Genomic DNA, 21,360 nt, shown 5'->3' with positions numbered 1-21,360 from the left:
CCTAGTGCCAAACCCACTGGAATCGCGACGAGCCTTGTTCTAGAGTACAACATGTCGAGTGACCTCGCAAAAAAGAAAAAGGACTGTGTTGAGTGAATAATATTATGTTTAATTACTGTGATATTCCAAGAAAAGTTGCCCATGGTGCCGTGGTGTAATTGGCTGTCACGTCAGTCTAACACATTGAAGGTCCTCCTGTTCGAGTCCTGGCGACGCCAGGCTTTAGTTATTCGTTTTGCTGTTTTCCTCACCTTCGTGCTTCGGACATTTTTCATTTTTATATTTTTTAAAAATTAAAATTTCAAAAATATATGTCTATTTTCAAATATTTCAAAAATATACCCCGGTCGCCCTCCCATAGGGCGACAGGCCCAAAGTGTAATTTTTTTTCTTCCAATTTGCAACGAAGTCCCTGGAGAAAAAAAAAAGGGGAGACCTGTCGCCCCCCCCCCCCCCCAACGGGCGACAGGGGCCTGTCGCCCACCCCTCGGCCGACAGGCCCCTGTCGCCCGTTGGAGGGGGCGACAGCCCCCCCTTTTTTCCAGGGACTTTTATTTTTTCAGGAACCTATTTTGAGCTATTTGAGCGTGTATTCGTCATCATCGTCGGCAAGATCTCGGCCGCTAACTCCTACCGCACGTAACTTGTCCTTCATTAATTCACGGGAAAAAATCGCAAGAACTTCCCTTATTTCACGACCATTATGGAACCCACAAACATAATAAGTTCACATCAATAATATCTATAGAAACAAATGACAAGTAACCTACCACAATCATAAACATCGGATACAAATAAACGGTCCACAGCTATCTCATTACAAATAAACATCATATACATCTAACCACCCCTAGGGCGTCGGACCCTCTTAGCCCTCTGCTGGGCACGGACATGTCCCTCGGAGTAGGTGAGAACATCCGGAGACCTCACCTGTCGCTCAGGACGCGCAAGGGGCTGCGGTGTCTGCTGCTGAGAGATCTCAAGTGGTGCTCCTCCTAGCTGTGAATACCCCAAGACATCGGGGTCACCTTGCGCGGCAGGCTCTTCTGGACTGAAGCTGTCGAAGTCGTCTAAGGTGAATGTCTCGTTATCTGGTCGAAAGGAGGAAGAAGAAGGTCCGGCGCCCGCATCGGGGTAGAATCCTACGCAAAAAATGTGGATGTTAGCGTACGCTCGTATATTTCGTAATGACATGTAGAAACCGAAATACGAAACATAAATTAACCTGTGTAGGCCGGTATCTGTGGCCCCGGTACCATCCCTGGATACGGTCCGCCAACTGGTGCTGTCCCTCTAAACATTCCAGTATGGCCGAACGCAGTAGCTGGATCGTATCCTGTATGTGATATTAGTAAATATGTAGGAACACTTGATGTAATTTTAAAGAGATATGTACGTTACCTGCACTTGGGAAGAACTGCGACGTCGGCCCGTGCATGGTCGACGGACACGGGAACGACGACGAGGCCTGAGACGACCCGTGGCTGTCTTCGTACTGCACACGGCTTCCGAAGTTGTGCGCTACCTGACGCAACTGATCACGCTGCCTCGACCATGCCTCTGTCTGCTCAAACTGGGTCATTGGGGATCCGGCACGTATCCTCGTCAGGTAAGTCGAGCAGTCCGTCTCCATCATGTTGCAAAGGTGAAGCTGCATCAATTCAGTAAAGTTACAAACACATGAATTATCTTATGAATATGATTATATATATGCAAATATGATCAAGAGACTCACCGCGCCAGCTAGTGCCTCCACGTGGTGCCGGGCATAGCCATCCTGAGGCCTCGCCTGGTGTGGCTGCGGGTGAGTGTCAACAAAAACCAGACGAGCCCGAGTCCGGGGTAAGTACCAGGTGAGGTAAGCCCTAAAGGAGCTATCTGTGTGTGGTCCTGTTGGATGGACCAAGTGCTCGTCTGCCTGTTCCCATTGGTCCACCCACGGCTGGATCTTGGTGACCTGCAAAAAACAAAAAATGTCGAAACAAAGGAATACCGACGAATACAAAAGTGATAAACAATAATATTTCATTACATACCGATCACACCAATCGTGGTGTATAGAGATCGCCTCGCCGGGTGGACGAGGACGTAGCACCTCTAGGGCTCGGTGCTCAACAGCTGCAAAGTAAGACCTGTGGCTCGAGTCGATCACTGGGTCTAGCAAGGAGTCCATCTCCATACCTGCATTCAAAAATATATGAGAACACATAGGTAAATATATATTTCATACAAACTGGACACATAAATACAATAATACTTCATTATATACCTGCCATATTTCATTACTACATATTACAAATAATGAAATACAATTGTGGATCATGACACCGAATGCCTTCCACGAGCAATTCTCGCCGATGCTCGTCTGAACGTAGGAGGTGCTCCATCTCTGGGATTTCCGGAAGGACCGACGTCAGCAGCATCGTGAAGTGCATTCTGAGAACACTTCTTGTAGTTGTGACTCAATGATCCACATTGGCTGCAACGCTTTTGTGCCTTGCTTGCTTCCGACTCGTCCATACCATTCCGAATACGACGTGTCTGACGGCGGCCTTTGCCTTTCTTAGTGGCTGGATCAGGAATAAACATCTTATTCTCATTATCCTGAGTGAAAAGCCCCACAATTCCAATCCCGTATACCTCATGTCTCCATGTGGATACAGCTGCTTCCTTGCTGAAGTACGGTGAAACAAATAGTCCTGGCTGTAACGCAGACTCTGCACATGCCGCAATGAGATGGGAGCATGGCATATGCAATAACTTAGGCTTCATGCAGGAGCAGAATGCTTTGCCATCAACTGTAATCAAACTCTCCTGTACCACTCTATCTCTACGGATACCACGACCACTTCTATCCTTATATAGAACCTCAAATCTATGCTCCATTGTACCTGTGGATATGACGCGGTGCAGTTTGGCCTTTTCAATCTTCTCTTGCATATATTGTGTCACTCTTTTGCAAAACTGAATTTGGGGGTTGCTGATGTTTATGCTTGCAGCCGTGTAACGCTCTCTGAAATACTTCATGCACCCATACATGATGAACTCAACAATTCCCCCAAGTGGAAAGGCACGACAAGAACGCATAACCATATTGAAACACTCTGCATGGTTCGTTGTCTGAATATCATACCGTATTCCGTTGGTATCATAAAGGAATGACCATTTCTCCTTAGGTGCACCTCGAATCCAGTGTGAAAATGGCTTCTCAATTGAATCCCTAGCCTCTGCAGCCTGACTCGTGCCTGCTCCTGATGCCCTTACCTTCACTAGCTCTGCAGTCAACTGATCAAGCATCTGCCATAATGCATTGAATTTTCTCTGTTGATTTTGGGTGCATAATCTCTTAAACAGGTTCTTAAGATCCTTGTTCTTGAAGTGTTCATAGAAATTTGCACCCATATGCCTAATGCAACACCTGTTTTGGACATCAGGCCATAATGGAGGCGTTGTCGCAGTTCCACGTTGCAATTTCAGTATTGATTGCAGGATACCTGCATGCCTATCACTAATAAGGCACACATCTGGACGTGCAGCAACAACATGATTCTTCACTCGTTCAAGGAACCAATACCAACTGTCTATGTTCTCATTCTCAACAAATGCAAATGCGAGCGGAACAATTTGGTTGTTGCAATCTACACCGATTGCGGTGAGTATCTGACCTTTATACCTTCCAGTCAAAAATGTGCCATCAATGCAGATCACCGGAAGACAAAACTGAAATGCTCTAACAGAAGCACCTATGCAAAAGAAGGCTCGTTGCATAATTCTTTGTCCCCTAGTCACGGCTGGTAAAAGGTATGTGTCATAAAAGCTTCCAGGATTTATAGCAGCAACCTGGGATAACATACGAGGTAGGTTATCATATGATGCCTCGTATGTGCCGAACCGCATCTCGAACACCCTTTGTTTAGCCTACCATGCCTTCAAATAACTGATGGTGTACTGGTAAGTCTGCTCAATGTGTCGAACAATCATTTTTGGCTCATAATTTAGGTTGTCCATAATAAACCCATACATTTGCTTTGCAACAAAGTCGCATGATATATTGCGATGCGAGGGAAGAACTTCTGACAGCAAACAAGTGTGCTCTGTGACAATGGAACATTTCCAGTTTGACTTCTATTTTCCCTTGAATGCATGTACTCGCCATGGACATCCAGCATTCACACACTTCACCTCATATTCTTTACTAACAGACTTTACGACTCTGAATTCTCGTTTCAATGAGATTGCCCATAGTCTCACAGCATCTTTTACGGCTTCAATGTTTGGATATGTTGCACCTTGCACTACCTCATTCCCTCTGTACTCCCACTCCTGATTTCGTACATCTTCTGCGACATGACTGCCAAAACCATGCTCTTTCCACTCTTTTGGCAATGAGTACTGCTCGTCATCAGATGAGTCTTCATATTCTTCCATCTCTATTGCGGTTTGGTCTTCTGCCTCCATCTCGTCCAGAATGCTATGTATCATCTCTCCCTCATCAGCAAGGCCCTGTGGTCCCATGTTTTGGTTCTCTGTCTCTTCTGACTCATCTTGCTCAACATAATTGGTCTCTCTTCGAATACTCGGAGTTCCTTGATCTGCACAATGTTGGATTTCATTTTGTGTCTTCTCCCGGATTTGAACAAGAATGGCCAAAGGCCACCCACGCTCTAGAGCTGCTTGCATGTACTTCTGCCAGTCATCAGTGCTGTGTATCATCATTAATTCCCATAATTCACTTTCTACCTCCCAATTAACAATAGACTGGACAGTGATCACATGTGTCAACGGATCAACATGGAACCCACGCTGCAGCCACTTACATATGGAACCAAAACTCCTTTCCAGAGGTTTATCTATGCCGCTAGATGTGCGCTTAAAGGCAGAAAGATCTACTCCATTTGGCCCATACATAACATTGTATTCACCATAAAATACTTGAAACTGCATCTTGCTCGACATATCTATATATCACATAATACTTATCGAGTTATACTCTTTACTTCACTACCTTATTCAATAATCCGTAAAAACTAAGTATGAAATTCAATTACAACATATAAGTATTCATAACTACGTGATGACACTCAAATTCTATACTGCATAAATGGTTCTACTAATTTTCTAAACTAATTTACTACTACGTAACTACAAACTAAAGTATCATTGAACTCCTACTTAAATGGTTCTACTATAGCACTAATTAAATCAAATTACTCATATTAAAATACATAGTACTTAAATATAACAATATTTAAACTAAATGTACTAACCTGCAGATCACAAGTGCTGAATCCGGCAGGGCTTCGCCGCTTTCCTTCTCCTCACTCCTCTCTTTTTTTCTGGATTTTTGGTGGAATTTTCGGGCTCAAATGAGGAGGGAAGGGGAGGGCTTGAGCTTATATAGGGGGTACCCCCGGTCGCCCGGGGGGGGGGGGGGCGACAGGCCCCCTGCCGCGCCCGTGGGCTGGGCCCAGCGGCGGTCGCCCGTGGGCTGGGCGACAGGCCCCTGTCGCCCCCCCCCCCAACGGGCGACAGATTTTTTTTATTTCCAGGGATCTTATTGCGAATTTGAAAAAAAAATTCACTTAAGGCCTGTCGCCCGGGGGGCGACCGGGGGTATTTTTGAAATATTTCAAAACGGACATATATTTTTGAAATTTTAATTTTTAAAAAATATAAAAATGAAAAAATTCCCGTGCTTCGGCCCTTCCATCATGTGAAGTCCATGGGCCCGGTGATCTGCTATGATTTAGATTCGGCCCAGACATGGCACATGGGCACATGATTTTTTTTTTCTATTTTAACTCATGAATTTGGATTCGGGTGTTCTGAAGTTCCATCCCCGTATTTTTGTCGTGCCTATTGGCGTTGGCGGTTGGTAGTCGGCAGTCGGCACGTAGCACGGCCGTCGCCGGCGTCCGGCGATGGACGTGCGCCACACACTACGTACGGGCATGGGCATCGAGTACCAAGGATAACAATCCCGGTCGACGTGGCGGTGTGTCACCACCGCCGTCTCGCCTGGCTGCTATCATGTGGCCACGGCCCGCGGAGGCATGCACAAGTCAGGAACAAAGCGAAGTGCCTCGAGCGAGCATGCTCCTTTGACAATTCCGCCCGGCTGGCAACCCACGTCAGCAGTGGGGCCTCTCGCCCTCCCTACATCTCCACCAAACCAAGTCGAAAGGGCCGGAGGAGACAGGGTAGCTCGCGCGTCGCTGTCGCTCGAAAGGGCTCTTCGCAATCCCAGTGCGTCCAAAACGCCGGATCTTGGACACTGCCCGTGTAACGCCCGAGTCAGACTCCCTCCACTTTGCCAATGGACGAAACATGAATGAATGATAAGCGCCTTGATCCAGGGTGGGTAGCCCCAAGATTGCATGGCCAGGAGACGCCTGCGCGCTCCTTTATCCTGGACAAGATTTCATTTGCGGCATCACCGCTGTACATGTCGGTGACCAGTCATCGTCACACTCGACCGCATATGCTGACGCCGCCGTCTTGTCTTACCTACGAACAGTACCATGCGATATGTCTTTGCTCACCGCGACCTTTCCGCTCGTAGACGACGTGCCTGCCCGTCAATAACGAGTCGTCCGTAGTGATTTTGTCAATATCGAGATCTGCTAACTTAGTCTCTCCTAGAGAGGTGGGAAGTGTTTGTACTAGAACTAAGATATGCAATATACCCCTTTCATTCCAAATTATAAATCATTCCAAGAATCTTGGAGAGTCAAAGTTTTTCAAATTTAACTAAATTTATATAACAAGATAATAACAATTATGATACCAATTAAGTATTACTAGTCTATCAATCCGTGCTCCTGTACGGGCTAATTAGAATTAATATAAGAATAAGATTAATAATTATAATTATCTATCTCACGCTCTTTTCATCTATTAAATATTCGAACACATACTCTAAAATATATATATTTGTCATTATCTGGTTCCGATAGATTTTATTTTGCCGGCGAGCGGTTGGCGCGCACCCCTCCTCCCCGCCTCACCGCACCGGCCCTCCACGCTCCCTCTCCCCCACCGTGCACTCCTCCTCCTTCCCTTGCTCGGTACCCTGCGCAGAGCGGCGGCGGGGCCTCGCTCCCTCCTCTCTCACGACGACGGCGGCCGGATCCGGCTCTGCTCCGCCGCTCATTGCCATCTGTCGGCCCCGCACACGGCCGGATCCACGCGAGTGGCAGGAGCACGCAGCGAGAGCGGCGGCTGGCATGCTGATATGCGCGTATGGCGGCCGGCGCGAGCGGCCTGCGCAGGAGCGGCGGCCGGGCGGGACCCTCCCTCTCCGGCGGCGAATACGGGCGACAAGGGCCGCGCGCGACCTTCCCGGCCCCCTCACCTCGAGCTCCATCGGCCCCCTCGTCGCCACCGCCCCACCTCGAGCGACACGGCGGCGACCGTGGCCTGCGCTCGGCGCGGCCTCCAGTGCGCGTGGCCATGGCGACGTGGTGACCGGCATGCTGATCCGCGCGTGCGGCGGCCGACGCGAGCGGCCTACGCAGGAGTGGCGGCCGGGCGGGCCCCTCCCTGTTCGCCGTGTCTCCCTCCTCTCCGGCGGCGAATACGGGCGACAAGTGTCGCGCGCGACCTTCCCGGCCCCCTCACCATGGCCTGTGCGCGGTGGCAACCGTGACTTGCGCGCGGCGCGGCCTCCAGCGCGCGTGGCCATGGCGGCGCAGCGGCCACGCCGCGGCCCATGGAGGTTTGGCGGCTCGAGGTTTGCCGCCCGTCGGAACCAGGCCCCGTCCCTCCGCCCGGCGGGTGGATCCAGCGGCGTGCGGGCGGAGCGGCACGCGTGGTAGCACGGAGGAGTAGGGGTACGGACGGCGTCAGGCAAGGCGGGCCGGCCGGAGGTGAACGGCGCGCGGCCGGAGGCGAGCAGCGCGTGGCATTGGGCGTGGCGGGCCGGTCGGAGGATGTAGATATAGAAGATGATGAAACTCAAGGGTTTTTTTGCATATATTCATACCCCTTGAAGGGTTATGGATCTAAGTGGCACAACTTAACAAGTTTATAGTGCCAAATTTTGATTTTACGAGTTTGTGGACCTAAGTGGCATCTGGGGACAAGTTCGAGGACCACTGGTGTATTTAACTCTTTATATAAAGATTAGGGGGTTAATTTAGAATTTTTTAGAATGGCAGAGATGTGTAATTTAGATAAATGTTTATGGGGTTACTTTAGTCTATTTTCATAATGGCAGAGACGGATAATTTATTAGGAAAGATAACACATCCTATGGTTATCATAATTAGAGTTGTTGGATTGATGACCAGATGTTTCTGATTTTTGTGAGAATTTATAGGATTTCTCTATTTTTTTAGAGTGACCACCTAGGATCCTAGGTGGCTTCATGTGGAGGCTCCTTAGTAATAGTAAGATTAGATTCCTTGTTAGTTATATTTTCATAATATACCTATTTGATGTCATAAATTTTTATGTTTCTCTCTATAATTTTGGTCAAACGTTGAGATGATTTGATTCTCCAAGATTCTTGGAATGACTTATAATTTGGAACAGAGGGAGTATTTGCTTAAAATAAAATATAACGAGGTATTGGTGGTATATCTTATCATCTTTCTTAGCACTCTGCTTGACCTTTTTTTTATGAAAGCAATAGGTTGGTTCGCTTTTGTAGAATACCGCACAGACCTGCACTGTCCGCTTATCCCCACAGCAAAAAGGAAAGGGAGGCGGCCGTCTTCGATTTGGATGACACGTCTTAATCTTCCTCACAGTCACATTATTGGCGAATGCACATCCGGCTCTCGGCAAGACGCCACATACCCAAGGCATGCATGTTTCCATCTTCTTTATTTTGCACTTACAAAAAGGCATATGTATCATATATATGGCACCACATATATGTAGGAGACAAAAAGGCACTCTGGTTGACATGAGTAGCTGGCTGAATCCGGACTGTGGACAGCGGACGTGAACCTAGCACCGAATGCTAGCCCGATTAACGAGTGGCGCAGACGCGCACTGACGCACTATAGTAGAATTATAATCGTGCCAAATGCTTGCCAATTGCCATTGACACTGCAACCACTTTGTCGATGCGGTGACCACGTCAGTTCGGCTTTCCCAATCAAGTGCCCAAATTGTCATTTGTTCACTCTACTTTCGGGTCATACCGGCCGCAAGCAAAAAGTTCAGGTGGAGAGTAGTTTTCTGCTTCATTGCAGCAGCCCAAGTGCAGATAAGTTGGTGCAGACGTGCAGTACTCTAGTGAACATCATTTTCTCGGTAAAGTAGCAGGTTTACTGCTGCTGTTTTCAGGGAAAACAATATTCTGATTCCTGTAATTATCTGGATAAGGGTGCTGGATTACAAGCTTCGATTACAACCATCTTCATGGCTGTGGGGGGCAGCTACTGGCTTCAGCTTTTCGCCGCACTTGCCATCTTCAAGAGACTGCTAGGTTCCGATGGATGGCGTCGTCAGGGACATGCCGAGCTCCAGGTTTAGCGGAGAGCAGTGGTACCCGTGAGCTTGCTCTGTCGCCCCTGTAACTTTCTCTGAAACTGGTGCGCGCTCTGACGAAGGTCTTGTCATCCTCTCATGGATGGCCGTCGACTCCTTCCGGTACACATCGCACGATGCCTTCGGAGACAAAGATTCCGAGGTTGCGGCGGCCTTGCCGTCCGAAGAATCGGAGACGAGTCCATTCTCACAATTCTGAACCTGTCATCGACATGTACAATTATTAGGATTTAGGCATGCGTTCAGATCATTTTGTTCTTCCGAAAAGTAAGCTGAAAGATTCAGAATTGCATTGTGTGCAGCTGCTGCCTGCGACTTTGATTACCAGGTCGAAGAGGCTGGACCGGCGCTTTGCGTTGCTCTTCTTCCCCGCGCTGTTCTGCCTGAGGAAGAACTTCTGCGCGTGGCTGGCGACCTGCGTGGGCGTCCGCGTGGTGACGAAGCCCCGGGAGATGCCTCGCCAGTCGCCCCTGCCGAGCTTCTCCAGCCCCTCCAAGAACAGCCTGTGCTCCTCCTCGCTCCACGGAACGCCCTTCTTCCTCTCCCGCAACGCCGTGCCGCCGCGAGCACCGTCGTCGGAGAGGTAGCCGCCGCCGTCGGTGGCTCTCTCCGTCGAGCACTCGTCGATCGACAGGAGCAAAGCCGACGACGGCGACGGCGACAGAAGCAGAGGAGCCGCGACGAGAGCAGCATAGGCGGGAGCAGAACCCTGCAGGTTCAGGCAGTCCACGCTGTAGCTCTTGTGCAGCTGCAACGCCGGCGAAGCGGCGCCACCTGCCGCGGCGGCACCGAGCTGCACCCCAAAGAGCCTCAGCCCAGCGGCAGCGCCTCCGCCGCTGCGCATGGTGGCGGCCTCACCTCCTCTCTGGTCTGCGGTGGCGGCGACGCGGCAAGCTATCGAGCTGTGGCCGCAGCCGCCGCCACAGCGGGAGCATCTGCTCGCCACGGTATGCATTTTGCATGTATAAAAAAGGAAGGCTATCCCAATCCTCACTTCCTCCTCAGGAGAATTATTGCCTCGCAGAACAGCCGCTGCAAATATATATATGGCCATATGAAACGCCAACACCGGCGGAGATAACAATAATTGGAGCCGTCGTTTTCATGTACGTAGTAGTTTTGGATATATTCTTGCTTGATTTCTTGGTGACCATACACTGTCACTGCACTAACCTCCTGATTTGTGCTTAACTAATTCAATCAGTCTCAGCACAATTGCAGCATGATCTTCTCTCACTGGAAGGATCTTTGAACCACCGGTAAGGCAAGAGATTTGAGCAAAGTGCTTGTCAGTCCATGATGGAGACAGGCATATATATAAATTTCATGACCCAGTTCACTGTTCCTGATTTATTTGTGATGGAAGGAAAGTGAAAATGTATAGGATTGTGCCAGTGGTTTGTTTGGGCCCTGCTGGCCTGCTATCGATCTGCTTTTGATTTGCTTCAGGGAGCCTGAAGATATCGGACAGCTACCTAATTGGTCACTAGCAAAAGTAGTGCTAATGATCTCTGATCCACTAGCTCTGGTTGCCTCTCTAGCTTCAGCACAGTACATGCATGACAAGGCCTGCTAGATTCAAGATCTCGGATCTCTATTAGCCCCAACTTTGTCTAATCCAATAATGATCATCAGCCAAAAGGCATCCTCACCACACAAGCTTCTGCTGGTAAATTCTACTAACCATGCTGTCATGATTTTCCTTATATTTTTCTTAGGGAGGATATTACATTATGTAATTTCTTAGTTTTTACTGGGTGCTAAAAAATTGTGCCTAAAAACTTTGACATTCCAACATTGCACTGTATAATATAATAAAAAGGCGCGTCCTGGCTTATTGGGTTCAATTCCACGCGTTTATTGAGTACATATACTAAAGCTCCAAAATTTGGAGCGCTGCCGTGAGTCGCGGCCCCACGTGGGCCCGGCGGTACTGTTCACGTGGGGCCGGGGGGCACTGTTCATGTGGGGCCGGGCACTGTTCGTACTATATAATAATATTGAAGTACTGTTCATGTGGGCCCGGGCACTGTTCATAATAAAAAAATAATAAAAATATAATTCATAATAAAAAATAATAGAATTGTAAAAAAATAAAAACATCTGGCCCCCACGTGTTTACATGTTTACTTTTTCTTTATACACAAAAAATATATATATACTACATTCACCTCTATTACTTATTGGATTTTGTTTTCACTTTGTGAACTCACAAAATATAATTGAATCATCCATTCATTCCTAATTTTATGATTTTTTCTACCAAAATTAATAATTAATGCAAGCTAATCCATCAACTATATCTGTTAACATAAAAAAATGAATTCCTACATGTACTATTTATGCAGAACCAACGTGGGTCCTGTGTGCTATTCAGGTGGTACCCACATAATATTCAATTGGAATTCATTCATAAAATATGTTTAATTATTTATTTACACGAACATAATAAACATCAATTACATCTACATGTGCTAGCCCCTACTACTTAATGGATTTTAATTCGCAAAATATAATTGTATGACAATTCATGAATACTTATTGGATTTTGTTTTCACTTTGTGAACTCGCAAAATATAATTGAATCATCCATTCATTCCTAATCTTATGATTTTTTCTACCAAAACATTCACATCTATTACTTATTGGATTTTGTTTTCACTTTGTAAACTCACAAAATATAATTGAATCATCCATTCATTTCTAATCTTATGATTTTTTCTACCAAAATTAATAATTAGTGCAAGCTAATCCATCAACTATATCTGTTAACATACAAAAAATGAATTCCTACATGTACTATTTATGCAGAACCAACGTGGGTCCTGTGTGCTATTCAGGTGGTACCCACATAATATTCAATTGGAATTCATTCATAAAATATATTTAATTATTTATTTACACGAACATAATAAACATCAATTACATTTACATGTGCTAGCCCCTACTACTTAATGGATTTTAATTCGCAAAATATAATTGTATGACAATTCATGAACTATACCTACTACAAATTACTAAATTTTTCTTTTACCCTACCGAAATCAATAATAAATATAAATCAATTCACCTACCGTACCTACTAACATAAAACAAAAAAAACCTAAAAATATATATATCTATACATTTAGCGTGCTGTCAGACTTTAAACTACTATACCTATGTACTTTAACTTTCAGACTTCATTCAATACATCAACATATTGTTAAAATACATCAACACGATATTGCTTTAACTATAGCACATAATAATATATTTTTATTATAATTTTAAATCAAACCTTTTGCTACAGGCGCGCATAGCGCGCCATCCTACCTAGTTATATCTAAAGCCCAACACAATACTTCTGGGGCAACGCCTCAAATTGACAGAATTACCCCTAATATTGGGTTCCCACAGTTATATATATGTCTGTAATTATCTCCACACTTTATACCCTTTCCCGTCATTTGATAAATGGAAATGATAAAATAGTGAGCCCGTGGTCTGAAAGAGGAAGGCAACCGGGTGGCCGTACACACAGCACAGCTCCTGTCCCTTGTACCGGACGAGAGCCAAACCAGGCGAAGCTCACTGGCGGCTAGGGTTTTGCGGCATCCCGCAGTGTACAAACCCTAGAGCTCTCGCACCTATTCATGGCTATTCAGTCTCTGGTCGCCGTGTGCTAGGTTTCTATCGGGGTTTGGGGATTGGACCGCTAGTTGTATCGCGGTTTGGGGATTAGAGCAAGCGGAAATGGCGTCGAGGAACCAATTCGATCTCCTTGGGGATGTCGACAACGACGACCCCGTCGACCTCCTCGCTGCTGCAGAGAAGAAGGCGGCAGCGGCGCCCAAGCCGGCGCCCGCGCCCGCGCCGGCCAAGCTGCCCACCAAACCTCCGCCGCCCGCGCAGGCTGGTGAGTTCATAGTGATATGTATACGCTTCCAACGTTGTTGTAGATGTTTGGTAGCAATTATCCGATTTTGAGATCCACGGTTGCCTTTTCAAACTCGGAGTTTTGATTATTTTGTGAAATTTCACTCTTTTGTTCTCATTTTTTATTATTCGTCAATGATATGCCCCTATGTGATTACAGTGAGGGAGGTCAGGAACTATGGTGCTCCGCCACGCGATGGAGCTGGACGTGGTGGTCCAGGACGTGGAAGAGGCGGCCGTAGTGGCAGGACTGGCCCAAGGCGAGATTTCGGCGATGCTGATGCCAATGGCTTTGAGGGAGGGTATGGTGGTGGCTTTGGAGATGGGGGAGTGGCTCGCGGTGAAAACGGTGAGGGGAGGCAGGCAGAGAGGGGCCGCGGACCGCGCCAACCTTACCGTGGAGGCGGCCGTCGTGGTGGCTTTGTTGATGGGCAGGCTGTGGATGAGTTTGGGCGTCCACGCCGGGCATATGAGCGCCACAGCGGCACTGGCCGTGGCTATGAGATGAAGCGCGAGGGGGCAGGACGTGGCAATTGGGGAACTGTAACTGATGAAGGCCTTGCACAGTTAAGATGGTTCTTTGAGTCTGTAATTTTATATATTGACTTGCTTTTTACTTATGGTAGATTGATAGGATAACTGAGTTCTGACCTTTTCTTTGTGCTAATTAGGGATGCTGTGGAGGCTGTAAATGTTGAGGAGACTACTGCTGCGGCTGAGGATGAGAAGCCTGAAGATGCACCACAGTCCGAGGTTGAGAAGGACAAGGAGGGTGTGGAGAATGAAGAGGAAGAAAAGGAACCTGAGGATAAGGTATATTTTTTGGTTTGTACTATGCTATTCCCTTTACCACATGACACTTTTGCAATGTGTTTGGGTTTAGTATGGCTAGATCGCGCTGTACAGGGTTATGTTAGCACCCTGAACATGCCAGCACCAACCGTTTCATTGTTTTAGATATTATGGCATTTTAAATTGTCCTGAAACTTAGCATATATCTCTGAACAAAATGTTGCCTAGATCAGTGGAAATATTTGTGATTCTTTTAGTTTCACTCAAATCAAGCTCGTATGTGGGACTAATCTGAGTTTTGTCACTGTACCAAGGGACTGGCGTTCTATTTCTCATAACTGCATTATTTTCTTATTGTCCTGGCACTCCTGAGTCCTGATTTGCATTAGTTTTTCTTATTTTTCCAAATATAGTGAATCTCTATCAGATTGTGGACTTGTTTGGATGAACGCCTCACCCAGGCAGCTGCTGCCACGCAGCCATCGTGACCCCAGGCGCACGAAATCGATGGCCTGGATGAGCTGCCTGGCCCAGGCAACTTTTCCACGGTGCCATCCAAATAAGCCTGTATGCTTTCACTATACCTTTTGGTAGTTTCCAATAATGCTACATTTCATGTCATGTAAAATCCTTGTGCCAGCTTTTAACTGACTACGGTAAACCATTGACCCCCAGTTTTCACCATATACTGTAAAATGCAAATTTATGCACATATTACTCTCATTTGCTGAATGTTGATCTGTTTTTTAACAAATCTAGCTGATCCAATAAGCGTAGCAACACCCAAAAGAAGTGGATTACTATTATTCAGTTTGACCCATCTCGGTTCTTAATTTCCTTAATTTCATCTAACCAATAAATGGTTCTAACTCCTAAATCAATTGTTCGTGGGCAAGGATCTACTCCCAGGCCTGGTTCAGATATGGGCAATTTAGATTCAGATCTCTTTAGGGCCGAAGTTCCTGAAGTAAACCCTGCATCCAAACACTCCCTTAGAGACTTAGATGTAATGATTGCACGCATCAGATGTGATGCTGTTTAGGCCCAGAGTTTCTGTTGCATGAATGATATACTTAGAAATCTTTTTTGGTTCTTTGTTTTACCCATTACATGCCAATCGCTTACAAGTTTTGCTTCTAAGGTTCTTTTTGGGATATTTGTGTTTCCTGTAAAATAATCATGAACATTCAGTTATGGTAAGAGTAGCATTACTCCCTGCAGTTTCCTTTTCCCCCATTGCAGTGTTTTTATTGGATCTTTGGGTTTTTCTATTTCTGCTTTTATATGCCGTTCCTGTGCGTTTGTATGGATACTCGTACATGTTTGCCTTCATTCTGATACTTTTGTTTCATGCCTACAAATTAACTGGAATTAAGTTCGGATGCCATTTATCATCAAAATGTGGACTAAAATAGCATTTGCTCCAACCATTATGCAGGAGATGACTCTAGAGGAATATGAGAAAGTACTGGAGGAGAAGCGGAAAGCTCTGCTTGCCCTTAAGGCTGAGGAGAGAAAAGTTGAAATTGATAAGGAGCTGCAGTCCATGCAACAACTGTCTGTTAAAAAGGATGCTGATGAAGTGTTTATCAAGCTGGTAAGTTGTGCATGTGCTGTTCTTTCCTCTTCCTGTGGCTCAGCTGGTTTTGATCTTAACCTAACTCTGCACATGATTCAAGGGCTCTGACAAGGACTTGAAAAAGAAAGAAAATGCAGAAAGAGATGAGCGTGCAAAGAAGGTATGTGGTATTTTCACCTTGTTTGCTTTAGTCTGATATAATCTGAGTTGCTGTATCTCCTAATTGGTATGCTTGTTCCCTTCTCCCTGAAGTCCCTGAGCATCAATGAGTTCTTGAAACCGGCTGAAGGTGAGAGGTACTACAACCCCAGTGGCCGCGGGCGTGGCCGTGGCAGGGGCCGTGGTGAGCGTGGGGGATTCCGCGGAGGTTACTACGGTGGTTATCGGGGACCAGCTGCAGCTCCAGCGATCGAAGACCAGGCTCAGTTCCCTGCCCTGGCGTAGACGCTCGGTTCCCTGTAGGTTCGCTCAAGTTTGTTCACTGTCGTTGGGTCTTCTCTTCTCCGCGTCATCACTGTTGCTGCTGCTGGTTCTATCCTGGTATGTTTGTCGCCGCGTCGTGTATCCCGTGTGCATCCTAGGTGCACCGAGTGCTCTGTTGTGTTTTCAGGTGTTAGCCGCTTCTGTTTTTTTTATAGGACTATGTATCGAACGTTTCTGATGTACTATCCAGTGGTTAGTCAGCTGAGAAATTAAATCATGTCGTGTATTGTGGCCCACTTGTTTCTGTCAGTGAATACAAATTAAGATGGTCACGCCTACGATCAAGTTCTGAAACTGTGTTCGAATGTTGGATGAGCCACGTCAGGCAAACAGAGTGGCTGCTCACTGAAGGTGGGCATGAGATCCTGCATTCCTTCTTCCATAGACCATAGGATGAGGTCACGAGGAGCAGAGCACTGCATTGGTCAGAGTACTTCTTGGAACTCAAAATCGGAGTTGGGGAGGTTCACGCACAGGCACGCACCGAAGAGGCAGAGCTCTTTTGTGCGACAGTGGATCGAGAAGCTCCAACGCTCATGTGGCTAGTTGGCTACAAAGAGCGCCAGCAGCTGCAAATCATGCTGGTTCATCAGAAAGCACTTACTGTGGCTTCTGTCACGAGCAACGGAAGCTGCATAGTCAGACACAAAAGCTACGTAGTATGAATGATTGATGCCCTCCTTTTCTTTTTGGAAAACCTGCTCATTCATATAAGAAGGGGAAAATGCTGAGTTTTACATAAGTTGTGTTACATAAAACGGAGGAACACTGCTAATCTCATCCCAACAAAAACACCTCATTGGATCATGGTTCGCCACAGGACTGCTTGGGCAGTACCATCTCTTTGATCACCGCAAAAACATCTCCAGGCACACATACCAAATCAGGATCTGCTGCTTGTTCGGGGCATGCATGCTTTGAAGGAGGGCTTGGTTTGGAGAGTGGGGGATGGAACACAAATCGATATTTGGTCTGATCCATGGATACCTGATGGCATCACCAAAAGACCGAACACGCCGCGTGGCCATACCCTTCTGCGATGTGTTTCTGAAATTGATTGATCCAGCGAGTGAAGAATGGGACAACCAGTTAATTAAGGCGGTGTTCTGGGAGGAAGATATGGTTCGTATTCTGGGCATTCCGATCAAACAAGGAATGGAGGGCTTATTAGCCTGGCATTTTGATCAGAAGGACCTGTTTTGTTCTAAGTGAAGTCGTCCTATCATGTGCTGGATGATGGCAAGACACGAACACACTGGCGGTAGCAGGGGACAAGCAGATCAAGCTCGGGGCGTGCAGGAACACCTGAGTTCAGATGGAAATGTATATGGCAATTGAAGTGTCCACCAAAAATAAGACACTTCTTCTGGCGGTTCACACACAACAGCTTGCCTTTGAGGGGGGACATTGCCAGGAGGGGGATCCTGCTTAACATGAGATGCCCGGTCTGTTGGAGGCTGGATGGGGATGGTGGACATTGTTTTCTGAAATGTAAGTACATCAAAGAGTGCTGGAGGGCGCTGAACATGGAAGATATCAGGATCAGGCTGTGTAATTCGCCGTCTGCAAAGCAAGTAGCAGAATGCATCTTGTCTCTTAAGGAAGAAAGGAAGATACTGACCATCGGTCTTCTCTGGTCATGGTGGGACACCCGAAACAAAGCCAAATTAATGTGGGGGAGGCTAGGAGAACTACAGATGAGGTGATCTATCGAGCACGCATGATAAATATTTCCACTGAATCTGAAGATACGGATGAGGTGATGTATATATCGAGCACGCGTGACAAATGTACTAGGTATCCTCCATATTCTTACTACCCAGCCAGACGCAACAACACATGACCGTCATTTTGACGGCAACAAAGGTCATGATCAGACTCATATCCGGTTATAGCATGACAGTGATTGGCATCTCCAAGAACTTGCCCTCGGCTTCAACACTTCATTACTACTTCAGCAGCTTGCAAGCCTACACACCACCTTCTAACTCGCGCCGATAATAATCAAACGTTAAAGATGTGTGACATAGCGCAAACCTAGGAGTGCTTATGTTTTTAGTATAGATAGATATCATTGACAATCCCATTGTATACTGATATATACACGCAACATATACTACTACAGATCGAATACGTGCTCGATCCTTTTTATTAGTTTCACCCCCTTTCTCTTATTTGCAATATATATATATATATATATATATATATATATATATATATATATATATATATATATATATATATATATATATATATTCGTGGGAAAGGGTGATGATGACACCAATATTTCAACAAGAACTTGTCTTAATCACTTTTGCTCCGATGATAGTTCGTCGAGACGGCGGTCCATGATTCCCGAAACTGCCTGCAAGAAAGCAGTTTCGTTTCCTCCAGCACCACGAGCACGAGGAGCACCATCATCGTCAACTAGGGCCTGGGCCTCACGGACCATCTCCTCGATCACGGACTCCCTGGACCCTGGTCAGGGTCTCTCTGCACAGGATGCTCCCGATATGGAAGGCCGTGAGCCCTCTCTCGACGCCCTTCTTCAGCAGCATGGTGGCGACGCGCAGGGTGCGCGCGCACTCGCGGGACACCTCCCAGCCGTGGAACCGGAGGATGGCGATGTCCTCCTCGGCGTCCAGGCACCTCACGTACTCCACGGCCTCGCCGCTGAAAGGCTCCCGCGACTGAGGCCAGTAGAGCCACTCGAACGTGCAGTCCTCGAACTGCAGATTGCACAGAGATACAGTGTACACGATGAGCCAAACGATATATATATATATATCATCGAGCTAAAACAAGATACTATATATATCATCCAAGTGAAAGAAAGAAATGGAACTCACGCTCTCGGGGAGACAGTATCCATGGTCGATGGGCACCAGCGACACGCCGCGCCCTTGGTCATCTCTGCAGACGAGGATGTTCCCGGCATGCCGGTCCGCATTGGCCAGGCGTATGTCCAGCACGCAGATCTTGTGGACCTCCTGAACCGGGAAGGCGCGGGGTCCCATGTCCTCGCAGCTCCCGCAGTTCTTGACGAAGGCCTGCATGGATCCGAGCTTGAACGCCGGCGGCTGGGCACTCCCTTCGGGCTGCCTGAAGCCTTTGTGCATGCACCTGACGAGCGCGGTCGGGGGAACGCCGGCGAAGCCCGCGGCGCCATGGCCGGTGAACGACCGGCGGCCACCGAGCGGGTGGTCGAGGATGTAGGCGGCGACCTCCCTGCGAGCCCCCTCGCCGACGCGCGTCCCTTTCTTGAGCCCTTCGCCGGTGGACGACACGGGGAGGCCGCGCGGGTTGTTGGCGGCCATGGGCTCCTCGTCCACCGGCTTGAACACGGCGACGTGCTGGTGCCCCGACGCGTCCTGCATGAAGTAGGCGCCCCCCGTGCCCTCCGACGACATGATCGGCGCGTTCCCATTCTCCATTCCGGCGCGCACGGCGCTCACCAGGTCGCGGAGCGCCTTGGGGTTGCCGACGACGGGCTCGATCCCGATGTCCCGTGGCAGCGGCTGGTGCTGGGCGGCGTCGCGCGCGACGATGGAGACCTCGAAGTCCCTGGCCTTGGCCGAGCGCTGCACCAGCAGGTGGAGGACCGCGCCGTCGATCCTGCAGACGTTGTGGATGAGGTGGCGGTCGTCGAGCTCCTCGCCCTCGAGGACGAGCGTCTGCTCGTCGGGGTGCGCGGGGTCGAGGCGGCTGTCCTTGGCGATCTGCTGCTTGACGTAGCCGACGGTGCGGCCGGGCTCGACGCGGAACCTGAACTTGCTGCCATGGACGGTCTCGACGGTGATGTGGCGGAGGTCGGGGATGCGGATGACCAGGTGGATCACGTTGCCGTCGGCGACGCCGTAATCCCGGACGCGGCAGTCGTTGCGGGCGAGCTCGCGGCCGTGGAAGACGAGCTTCTGCTTGCGGACGATGACGCCCTGGGACGTCTGGACGCGGAGCTTGACCGAGGCGATGGAGTCGGTGGCCATGACCCGCATGGGCATCACGGCGAGGCCCGGCGCGGTGAGGTAGATCGTGATGGAGCCGTCCGGGGCGGGGCGGAGCGGGAGGAGGCCGAGCTCGTCCCTCGCCGCGCATGCGGCGGTGGCGGCCCCGGCCGACGACATTGTGGCCTCCGCCGGTCCCTCCGTCGTCTCTTCCGCTACCACACGGTGGAGGATCGGAGGAGCCCTCTAACGACGGCGGGATGAGATCCCATCGATCCGCGATGGATCGGAGCCCAACAGGCGCCTGCCCCACCGAAAACACGACCTTTGACGCCACGGAAAGAAATGGCGGAATAAAAAACTACCTCGAACCTACAGTTTCCATGTCTTTCTTTCTGCCCCTTTTTCTCCTCCTGCGTTCAATTCAATTCCTTCTCCCCTTCCTCGATCAATCGGCAAAGCTCAACAAGGCAGAAGGGGACGGAAGGGAAGACGACCAAGGCGGACGGCGGGATGGAGGAGCAAGCCGAGCAAGCTAAGGGCGGCAACCTCACCCGGTGCCCTAGGCTCGTGGCGGCCGAGCGCAAGGGACACTCGAGGCGGGGTGGATCCTTACCGCGAGGCGGGAAGAACCGAGGAGGGGCGGCAGGCGCCGGGGAGGCTTATATCGGAGCGGCGGCGCGGCTCCGCTGTAACGGCCGTGGGTACCAAATTTAGCGCGCGCCGGGGGCTCGCTCTCCTGGCTCTGGTCTGGTTTGGGCTCGCCGCGCCGCGGCCATGCCGGGCTTTTCAACTGCCGGCCGGGGGGGCAGCCAGCAGTGTGCGCGACGCAGGGTAGCGGGAGGCCGTTGTGCGGTCGCCGTCCCCTCGCTGCGCCGCGGGTGCAGGCCATGCCGACACGTCCGGCGCCCGCGCACGGTGCGCCATGCAATGCAACCCCGCGACCTTGACCCGTCACGCTGACGTGGAACGGTGTTAGGCGGCCCGATAAACCAAACAAAATTTGAAAAATGAAGGTGGGGGGTTTCATCTGGGCCTATGGGGCTTTGAGCCCGCATAACTAACTGGTGGCCGGTGGCGATCCATGCGGTACAACTATCTGGACCTGTGGATGGATGGCGTGCAGATTGCGGCGGTTAGATT

General features: G+C 48.8%; 2 protein-coding genes and 1 pseudogene across 2 annotated transcripts; 1 reads left to right on the top strand and 2 right to left on the bottom strand.

The window, feature by feature from the left end:
* Positions 1 to 9,239: 9,239 nt before the first annotated feature.
* LOC120664447 (transcription factor MYBS3-like) lies at positions 9,240 to 10,517 on the bottom strand. The gene is made up of 2 exons (XM_039943691.1): positions 9,827 to 10,517; positions 9,240 to 9,702 (listed from the first exon to the last, which is right to left on the bottom strand). The coding sequence occupies exons 1-2, from the start codon at positions 10,454 to 10,456 to the stop codon at positions 9,436 to 9,438; spliced, it is 897 nt and encodes a 298-aa protein (XP_039799625.1). The 5' UTR covers positions 10,457 to 10,517; the 3' UTR covers positions 9,240 to 9,435.
* A 2,472-nt stretch (positions 10,518 to 12,989) lies between these two features.
* Positions 12,990 to 16,509, top strand: LOC120664446 (RGG repeats nuclear RNA binding protein A-like). Its single transcript, XM_039943690.1, has 6 exons — positions 12,990 to 13,399; positions 13,580 to 13,985; positions 14,091 to 14,232; positions 15,650 to 15,808; positions 15,891 to 15,950; positions 16,043 to 16,509. The coding sequence occupies exons 1-6, from the start codon at positions 13,237 to 13,239 to the stop codon at positions 16,232 to 16,234; spliced, it is 1,122 nt and encodes a 373-aa protein (XP_039799624.1). The 5' UTR covers positions 12,990 to 13,236; the 3' UTR covers positions 16,235 to 16,509.
* Positions 16,510 to 18,580: 2,071 nt separating this feature from the next.
* LOC120667434 lies at positions 18,581 to 20,791 on the bottom strand (annotated as a pseudogene).
* Between the last annotated feature and the right edge of the window lie 569 nt (positions 20,792 to 21,360).

Source organism: Panicum virgatum, chromosome 3N (assembly GCF_016808335.1).
Source record: "Panicum virgatum strain AP13 chromosome 3N, P.virgatum_v5, whole genome shotgun sequence".
NCBI classification, from domain to species: Eukaryota; Viridiplantae; Streptophyta; class Magnoliopsida; order Poales; family Poaceae; genus Panicum; species Panicum virgatum.
Note: the sequence above shows the minus strand (reverse complement) of the source record. Positions and strands in the feature narration are given on the sequence as shown.

Excerpts from the sequence above, each read along its gene's own strand:
- LOC120664447 (XM_039943691.1), bottom strand. The coding sequence starts at position 10,456 with ATGCATACCGTGGCGAGCAGATGCTCCCGCTGTGGCGGCGGCTGCGGC. Across the intron at positions 9,703-9,826 it reads GGTCCAGCCTCTTCGACCTG|GTTCAGAATTGTGAGAATGG; the intron begins GTAATCAAAGTC and ends TGTCGATGACAG.
- LOC120664446 (XM_039943690.1), top strand. The coding sequence starts at position 13,237 with ATGGCGTCGAGGAACCAATTCGATCTCCTTGGGGATGTCGACAACGAC. Across the intron at positions 13,400-13,579 it reads TCCGCCGCCCGCGCAGGCTG|TGAGGGAGGTCAGGAACTAT; the intron begins GTGAGTTCATAG and ends ATGTGATTACAG. Across the intron at positions 15,951-16,042 it reads GAGATGAGCGTGCAAAGAAG|TCCCTGAGCATCAATGAGTT; the intron begins GTATGTGGTATT and ends TTCTCCCTGAAG.